The sequence below is a fragment of the Acomys russatus genome, chromosome 24 (genome assembly GCF_903995435.1).
Source record: "Acomys russatus chromosome 24, mAcoRus1.1, whole genome shotgun sequence".
Lineage (NCBI taxonomy): Eukaryota > Metazoa > Chordata > Mammalia > Rodentia > Muridae > Acomys > Acomys russatus.
In genome coordinates this window covers 48,534,182-48,543,747 of record NC_067160.1, presented here as the reverse complement: position 1 = coordinate 48,543,747, position 9,566 = coordinate 48,534,182, and the positions used below count along the sequence as shown (strand labels likewise).

Sequence of the window (9,566 nt, the reverse complement as noted above, 5' to 3'; positions counted from 1 at the left end):
AAGGCCAGCTTTGACTACAAAGAGTACTGGAGATAAGCCTGCCTTACACGAGGAGCCCATCTAACCCAACCCAACCTAAAATGGAGTTAGCAGGGTGCGTGTGTGTGTGTGTGTGTGTGTGTGTGTGTGTGTGTGTGTGCGCGCGCGCACGCGTGAGAGAGACAGACAGACAGACATAGAGACAGACATAGAGACAGGGAGAGTCAGCTAGACAGGGAGAAACAGAGAGAGACAGAGACTGGGCACTGAGACTGACCTTCAAGTGTACTAGGCAAGTACTTTAACGCAGAGCTGTGTCTCCAGCTTCCTTTTACTTTTGAGCAGGGTTTTTCACTGAATGTCCCAGGCTGGCCTTGAATTCCCTCTTGTAGTTCAGGCATGCCTTGAACCTGTGATCCTCTCGCCTCAGCCTCTTGAAAAGCTAGGGTTACAGACCTGTGCCACCAGGTCTGGGTCAGGTATTACTTTTCTAAATGTTTTTAAAAAATTGGTTGCAAGCATTTCCTCCATCCATCAAGTGAGGACAAAACTGAGTTTTGTGTTTTAGTGGAAACCAATATGCTTGAAACGACATAAAGTTGAAAGGTGGCCAAATAGTGGTTTTGGTTCCCCCACCCCTTTGAGATAGGGTCTCAATATGCAGTTCTGTCTTGACTCACTCTGTACACCAGGCTGGCCTCAAACTCACAGAGATCCCCTCCCTCTGCCTCCTGAGTGCTGGGATTAAAAGAAGGTGTGCACCAGTTAACTGGGCTTAGTGACTTCCGCCTTGATGCTAGACTGATGCAAGCCAAAGGCAGATCAATGTTATGACAGTATTATAACCTTGCTGGAAGAGTTGTATGGTGCAACCTCTGTAGCAAGGATGGAGTTGACTGACTCATTGGCATAACCCTTGAGGAACGAGAAAGGAGAAAATTCCTGAACACTGACTCATAGGCTCCCCATTTTAGTGAACTGTGGTGTTTCAGTAGTATTTGTACAGTGTATTTATGAAGTTCAGAAAACATTTAATAGGAATACTGAAGTCATTTCCTGCCTGTGATAATGTCATAAGTATCCTCTATAAGCACCTGGGGGGCTGAGATGGTAGATCTGAGAGTTCAAGGCTAGCCTGGTCTACATATTAAGTTCCAGGACAGAGGATAGATGTCAGTTGCCCAGCACACACGTTGTTTTGGGTTCAAGTCCCAACTGGGCATGGTAATGTACGCCTGTGCCTGTTGATCTCCGTGTTTGGGAGGGTTAGGCAGAAGGATCAGGAGTTCAAAGTCATCTGCTACACAGTGCCCGGGGACACCTAGGGCTACACGAATCCCTGTATTTATAATTTATTTAATTTTATTTTATGTGCATTGGGTGTCAGAGCCATTGGAAGTGGAATTACAGACAGTTGTTGAGTTGCCATGAGGTTGTTGGGAATTGAAGACAGTGCTCTTAACCACTGAACCATCTCTCCAGCCCAATCCCTGTCTTAAAACAAACAAACAAACAAACAAACAACAACCAAAAAAACCAATAGCATAAGCTATGGAGTAAAGTCAACCAGGTTATCGATTCTATCCCCACCACTCACCAGTCAATGAGATCATTCTATCTACTTAATCACTTTCGGTCTCTGTATTCTCTTTTGGAAAATGGAAAAATCCTGCTAAGAACTGAGCGAGTAGGACTAAGTAACACATGGAGTGCTGGATGGAGGATCAGTGGCTCTGACAGTTGGGGCCTGTGTACAATGCCCCGCCTCAAAACAGACAATGAAACAAAACAGTGAAGCACAGCATAAGTTTAAGTTGTAGTTTGTTTTTTTCTTTTTCTTTTTTTTTCCCCAACATACTATTATTATACAATGGTAAAGCAACAGCAAGGCAATTCTTTTTCTGTCTGCTAAATGCCTTTAGCATTATCAGACCTGTTCCAAGAGTCAGGGTAGGATGGTGTCAGGAAGGGATGAGGAAGAGCTTGTACGATAACCTGGGTCACAAATGGACATGCTAGACAAGGATAGGGCAGCATTAAGGGGCGACAAGCAAGAGAAAGAAAAAATATACTCCCTTGATACTCATAGCCGCACTGGAGAAGGGGGCTCAGGACTAGGTTACAATTAGCCAGGCCAATCCTTGGAAATGGAGAATTAATTGGAAAGGTCTGGGGGTGAAGGCAGAACCCAGACCGGGCCCCAGCTCACGACGCACACAGGTCGGGTGAGTTACATAGGGCCTGGACGCTGTGACACCCGAGAACGAGTCAGGCTGGCCAAGGGCAGAGAGACGCCTTCCCAGGCGCACACGGCATCCCAGCTGAGGCCGGGCAGCTCAGGACGCGAGGGAACCGAGGAGGAGAAAAGGTCGCCTACTTCTTCGGGGGGTGAGGATGGCGGGGGCTGGAGGGGGGGAAGACACGACTCCCACCGGCCCGAGGGAACTGACACGCATCCCCAGCTCCAGTCCCCCGGGGGCCCGGCGTGAAGGGAGGACCTGGACAGTTACCGGCGGAAACGGTCTCGAGGTGAGAGGTCACCCGAGGGACAGGCAGCTGCTGAACCAATAGGACCATCGCCCAGGGCGGATGCTGCCCCTCATTGGCGGCCGTTAGGGAAGAACCAAGTAGCCAATGAGTCACCGTGGGGGGGCGTAGCAGTGACGTGAGTTGCGGAGGAGGCCGCTTCGAATCGGCAGCGGCCAGCTTGGTGGCTTCGACCAATCAGCGGCCTCCAACGAGAAGCGCTTTCACCAATCAGAGGCCTCCACGACGGGGCTGGGGGGGAGGGTATATAAGGCGAGTCGGCGACGGCGCGCTACACACTTGGCTGGGACAACACTGCCGTGGATCGGTTCGGGCTTCCGCGGGTGGGAGAGGTAAGCTCCCGCGGCCTGCTTTCCAGGCCTACCGTGCGTGGGGTTGGTTCGTGGCTCCTCCTGACCGTGGGCCCCGCTGTCGCCCTCAGATCGGAACCGTCGTCGCGCTTCTGCGCTGCAGCCTGTTGCTGGACTCCCGAGACTTCCTGCCCGATCGCTGAGCGACTGGCTCACAGCGCCGGCAAGATGAAGTTAGGTGCGGTGGTGGCGGCGGCGGCGCTGCTGCTGCTGTGCGCGGTGCGGGCCGAGGAGGAGGACAAGAAGGAGGACGTGGGCACGGTGGTCGGCATCGACTTGGGGACCACCTATTCCTGGTGAGTGGCGTCGGGAGGTGGGGCGTGGCCTCCTGGGCTAGCGTGAGAAAGTGAGTTGCTGATTGGGCTTCCGTGGGTTTTTTTTTTTTTTTTTTCTTCTCCCGGTCAGCGTCGGTGTGTTCAAGAACGGCCGCGTGGAGATCATAGCCAACGACCAGGGCAACCGCATCACGCCGTCGTATGTGGCCTTCACTCCCGAAGGGGAGCGTCTGATTGGCGACGCGGCCAAGAACCAGCTCACGTCCAACCCCGAGAACACTGTCTTCGACGCCAAGCGCCTCATCGGACGCACTTGGAATGACCCTTCGGTGCAGCAGGACATCAAGTTCTTGCCGTTCAAGGTCCGACCCGGTTTTGTTTTGTTTTTTCTCATGCTGATCGGGCGGCTAGGGTGACGGAGTGTTTAGGGGTTGAAGACAGAATTCAAACGACCAAACGGATGCGGTCGGAATTTATGTAACGGTTTTACTTGCAGACGTTTTTTTAATTTATAAGACATGGACACATTGTTACAATGTCTAAAAGTTGATAAATTAATTTTAAACTGGCAGTCTTGTCTACAGTACAGCTGTGCTGAGTTTTAGTCCAAGATTTCCCGAGGGACCAAAACGAATCAAGCTACAGGAGAGAGGAAATTGTTGTTTTTTTAAAAAAAGTTTGTGGTGCTATTGTTTCTGCTTCGGAAAAATTACCTTTAAATTCTTTTCATGCCGTAGGTGGTTGAAAAGAAAACTAAGCCATACATTCAAGTTGATATTGGAGGTGGACAAACCAAGACCTTTGCTCCAGAAGAAATTTCTGCCATGGTTCTCACTAAAATGAAAGAAACTGCTGAGGCATATTTGGGAAAGAAGGTAAACAGATCTGTGGGACAATGTTAAGTGTTTAAGATTAATTACAGTTGTTCCTCCTGGTTGGCTTATGTAGGAAACCTTTGTGGCTTAAAATCTTTTAATCTGACTGGCATCAACTTTTGTGAGGCTTAACGATTTAGTGCCTTATGGGAGGTAAATGCTAGTCCGTTTTCAGGAGTTATCACTTTATTCTGTGATAATACAAATGTATTTCTACCTCTGTCAGTAAGCTGGCTTAGCAACTGCTGTGGTGGCTTTACTGTAGTTGGTAAGGGAAGCAGCAAAGTATACTTATGTTATCTCTGCTATCCTCCTAGGTGACCCATGCAGTTGTTACTGTGCCAGCTTACTTCAATGATGCCCAGCGACAAGCAACCAAAGATGCTGGCACGATTGCTGGACTGAATGTCATGAGGATCATCAATGAGCCGTAAGTGTGGAGCCCAGAGGTCCAGCAGGTTTGCCAATAGGAGAACCCTGAGCCTGACCAAGCTTTTTCTTCCTTCTTCTTCATTGTCACAGCACAGCGGCTGCTATCGCATATGGCCTGGACAAGAGAGAGGGAGAAAAGAACATCCTGGTGTTTGACCTGGGTGGTGGGACCTTCGATGTGTCTCTTCTCACCATTGACAATGGTGTCTTCGAAGTGGTGGCCACTAATGGAGACACTCATCTGGGTGGGGAAGACTTTGATCAGCGAGTTATGGAGCACTTCATCAAGCTGTACAAAAAGAAAACTGGTAAAGATGTTCGAAAAGACAACAGAGCTGTGCAGAAACTCCGGCGTGAGGTGGAGAAGGCAAAGAGAGCCCTCTCTTCTCAGCATCAAGCAAGGATTGAAATCGAGTCCTTCTTCGAAGGGGAAGACTTCTCTGAGACCCTGACTCGGGCCAAGTTTGAAGAGCTGAACATGGTATGCTCCGTGACTGTGCTAATGAGATCCTTGTAGACTGTAGAATTTAGCGTGCCTGAATGCATAACTAAACCATGTCCACGTGTGGTCAGCACCACAGTAACCATGCCCTTTGTTTGGTATTTTCCAGGACCTGTTCCGATCCACCATGAAGCCTGTCCAGAAAGTGTTGGAAGACTCTGATCTGAAGAAATCTGATATTGATGAAATTGTTCTTGTTGGTGGATCTACTCGAATTCCAAAGATTCAGCAACTGGTCAAAGAGTTCTTTAATGGCAAGGAGCCATCCCGTGGCATAAACCCAGATGAGGCTGTAGCGTATGGCGCTGCTGTCCAGGCTGGTGTCCTCTCTGGTGATCAAGATACAGGTAGGTTGCTGTCATTGCATCTCTCACATGTTTGAATAGCTTGAGGGGAAGACTATTGCTTTAGGAAGCTGTAGGGTTAGGAGCAACAAGGCCACACAGGACAAGACTTAGGTCAAGCTTAGTTAGGATCATTAGCAGCCCTAAAGTGTTTGTAGTTAGAACCTAGGCAGACGGCAGTGGGAAGCTGAGAGTTCATTGGGAGATTGCTTGGTAGTGCTCTTAGGACTCTAATTGGAACCTTTAATTCTCCTTTGCAGGTGATCTGGTGCTGCTTGATGTATGTCCCCTTACACTTGGTATTGAAACTGTGGGAGGTGTCATGACCAAACTGATTCCAAGGAACACTGTGGTACCTACCAAGAAGTCTCAGATCTTTTCCACAGCTTCTGATAACCAGCCAACCGTAACAATCAAGGTCTATGAAGGTAATTACTGACATTTACTATATTGTATTTTAAAAGAATGTGACTTTGGGTTTAATAACACATCATTAAGCTGCCCAGGGAAAGAAGTATCTTTTGTAATTCAAATGAAGAGGTTGTTGAATTTTAGATTTAGTACTTGCATTCTTGTCCACTGGCTTTTGGAATACATGAAGAGAAGAGGGGCTTACAGTGCTTTTAAGAGACGAAATTTGGTTAAGAGCAGTGGTGCCCAGTGAGTTGCTCCTCTTGGTTCAATACTGTGGGGATACGGGTGCCCTAAGGCTTCTCAATAACAAGTTTTTCCTGTGTTTACTACGTTAGGTGAGCGACCCCTGACAAAAGACAATCATCTTCTGGGTACATTTGATCTGACCGGCATTCCTCCTGCTCCTCGTGGGGTACCCCAGATTGAAGTCACCTTTGAGATAGATGTTAATGGTATTCTTCGAGTAACAGCTGAAGACAAAGGTACAGGAAACAAAAACAAAATCACAATTACCAATGACCAAAATCGCCTGACACCTGAAGAAATTGAGAGGATGGTTAATGATGCTGAAAAGTTTGCTGAGGAAGACAAAAAGCTCAAAGAGCGCATTGACACCAGGAATGAACTGGAAAGCTATGCTTACTCTCTCAAGAACCAGATTGGGGATAAGGAGAAGCTGGGAGGTAAACTTTCTTCTGAAGATAAAGAAACCATGGAAAAAGCTGTAGAAGAAAAGATCGAGTGGCTGGAAAGCCACCAGGATGCAGACATTGAAGACTTTAAAGCTAAAAAGAAGGAATTAGAAGAAATTGTTCAGCCGATTATCAGCAAACTCTATGGAAGTGCAGGCCCTCCCCCAACTGGTGAAGAGGATACATCAGAAAAAGATGAGTTGTAGGCACATTGATCTGCTGGAGCTGTAATATTGTAAATACTGGACTCAGGAACTTTCGTTAGGAGAAAATTGAGAGAACTTAAGTCTCGAATGTAATTGGAATCTTCACCTCAGAGTGGAGTTGAAAATGCTATAGCCCAAGTGGCTGTTTACTGCTTTTCATTAGCAGTTGCTCACATGTCTTGGGGTCGGGGAGAGGAAGAATTGGCTATTTTAAAAGTTGGGGGAAAGCTGGGTCAGGGTGTGTGTTCACCTTGGATATGTTTATTTAACAATAATTGGGTCATGTACATCTGGTGTAGGAACTTTTTTCTACCATAAGTGACACCAATAAATGTTTGTTATTTACACTGGTCTAATTTTTTTTTTGTGAAAAGCTTGTAATTATATCCATCTTCTATTTTAGATGTGGGCAGGGAAGGGGGGTGGGGCTTGTGATGCAGCTAGGTGGTACAACTTACTGGGGATTTCTCTAGCTTTATAGCAAGGCAAAGATGTTTGCCTTATTCCCCTTGGCAAGGGTTGTTTCACAGTTCTCTTGAACATAGTTGAAATTTTGTTTTGTTTTTATTTTTCAAGACAGGGTTTCTCTGTGTATCCCTGACTGGCCTGGTGAGTGGCTTTGTAGACCAAGCTGGCCTCAAACTCAGAGATCCACCTGCCTCTGCCTCCCTGACTGGGCAAACAGTTGTGTTTTTTTCTGTTTTTTCGTTGTTTTTTTTTTTTTCCCTCCAGACAGGGTTTCTCTGTAGCCTTGGCTGTCCTGGACTCTTGTTTGTAGACCAGGCTGGCCTCAAACTCACAGATCCACCTACCTACCTGTGCCTCCTGAGTGCTGGCATTAGAGGTGTTTGCCACCACACCCAGAGTTGAAATTTTTTAAAATAACTACCTTTATTTTGTGAGCGTTGGTATTTTACCTGCATGAATGTCTCAGGTCTTAGAGTTACAGACAGTTGTGTGCTACCATGTGAGTGCCTGCTTTGAACCTGGGTCCTCTGGAAGAGCAGTATACCTAACTGCTGAGCCGAGCCATCTCTCCAGCCCCAAACATGGCTGAGATCTTACCATTTGTAAAGTTGTTTTCTGGGATTTTTGGTTTGGTTTTAGTTACAGGTTTTCAAGATAAGGTTTCTGTGTAGCCCTGGCTGTCCTTGAACTCAACATTGTAGACCAGGTTGGACTTGAACTCAGATACAACTGTCTCCTGGGTACTGGAATTAAAACTGCACCACCATGACCCTTTCTGACATTTATTACAAGTACAGCTATGGAACTGCCTGGATTCTCATGAATTGATGTTCCAGGATGTAGCAGGATGGTGAGCCCAAGCTCAGCCTAAGGAACCGAGGCTATCTCAAAAGATAAAAAAACAGTTGGGGCATTGCCTAGCACTAGTGTGAAGCCCTGGGTTTAATCCTCTGTACTGGAAAAACAGTGGAGTGACCTGATGACTTGCACACTTACATTTTATTGTGTAAGATCAAACCCAGGCCCTTGAATGTGCCAAACACTCCATGTCATTGGGTGGTGTTAGTATGTAATTTATATTTGGAGATAAACAGTTGAAAGTATATGGTGGCACAGACCTTCAATAGGATCTCTGAGGCCAGTCTGGTTTACAGAGTGAGTTCCAGGCCAGCTAGGGCTATGTAGAGAGAAAAAAAAAAAAAAAAAAACATAAAAAGATGCAGACTTAGTGGAGTATTTGTGCAGCATGCATGAAATCCTGGGTTTGATAACCAGCACCACATGTTAGGTGTAGTGGCTCAGGCTGGAGGCAGGAAATACCAGCTTCAGTTAGTGTAGTTCATGAACCAAAAGATGCTCTGAACCCTAATTTGGTCAGAACCCCCATTTTGAGATGTCTTGTGGTTGTCACTTGATAGTCTAAGGACTGGTTGAGAGTTGCTCAGATTGGCCCCCTCAGGAAAGGGAAGTTCTAGGTAACCAAGTTTTGTCCAGTGCTGACATGAAACTCAATCCTGCCCAAAGATGCCTGTTTTGTTTTCCTTGACAGGGTTTCTCAGTTTTAGAGCTGGCTGTCCTGGAACTCACTCTGTAGACCAGAGTGACCTTGAACTCCAAGAGATCCCTCAGCCTCTGCCTAGGATTACAGGCATGTGCCACCACACCGGCTAAGATGGGTATTTTCTAACTGGCCAACCAACCAGCCGTAAGATTAATTTACTAAGTGGTTGATCTGAGGACCTGACAGCAACCCTGTCAACAGTAATGTCGTGCTTCATTTTTGTGCAAAAATGCACAAAAATTACAACTCATGCTAGTAATTTCTACATGCAGGAGGTGGGCTGAGGCAGGACGACACCAAGCTCAGGGTTCCACTCTGAGGTCCTACCTCATCTGGTCCACTTCTGTCCACCCTATTTTCAAAGCAGGGATGGGGGTGGGTGGGTGCGTGGGTAGGGACATGATAGCACATGCCTGTAATCCTAGCACTCTTGAGATGCTGAGGCAGGAGGATGACAATTCTGAGGCCAGCCTAGGCTGTTAGTCTCAAAAACACTAACAGAAGAGTTTGGGCCAAGTCTGGAGGCCAAAGCCCAGTCCAAGCTTACAACTGACTTGTACGGCTTCATGCTGGGTGTAGGGGTGGTTAGCCCTGCATTGCTAGCACTCCTTTAAAACAAACCACAAAACAGGCCCCACTATGTAAACTAGGCTGGGGTTAAAGGCGTGCACCACCACACTCAGATTTTCCTTTTTTTTAGAGAGGGCTAATGTGTCCACGTCTAGGGGGACAACGTCTGAGGGAGGCGCATGTCATGCATGGACACACAATCATCATGCTTATGAACCAAAAAAAGGGCTGCGCACCCCACTTTTGTCTGTATTTTGTTGTTTTTAATTTTAGATTGAGTTTTGCCTGCAGAGCATCCCCTGGAACTGGTATTAAAGACAGAGTCGTCAGCTACCATGTGGGTTCTGGGAA

General features: G+C 47.0%; 1 protein-coding gene and 1 non-coding gene across 2 annotated transcripts; one reads left to right on the top strand and one right to left on the bottom strand.

The window, feature by feature from the left end:
* Positions 1-2,756: 2,756 nt before the first annotated feature.
* Positions 2,757-6,963, top strand: Hspa5 (heat shock protein family A (Hsp70) member 5). Its single transcript, XM_051166207.1, has 9 exons — positions 2,757-2,858; positions 2,948-3,172; positions 3,282-3,513; positions 3,889-4,026; positions 4,344-4,456; positions 4,549-4,939; positions 5,070-5,307; positions 5,565-5,732; positions 6,054-6,963. The coding sequence occupies exons 2-9, from the start codon at positions 3,045-3,047 to the stop codon at positions 6,614-6,616; spliced, it is 1,971 nt and encodes a 656-aa protein (XP_051022164.1). The 5' UTR covers positions 2,757-2,858; positions 2,948-3,044; the 3' UTR covers positions 6,617-6,963.
* Positions 6,964-9,339: 2,376 nt separating this feature from the next.
* Positions 9,340-9,443, bottom strand: LOC127207777 (small nucleolar RNA U13). Its single transcript, XR_007832983.1, has one exon. It is a non-coding gene; the product is annotated as a small nucleolar RNA U13 (small nucleolar RNA).
* Positions 9,444-9,566: the final 123 nt, after the last annotated feature.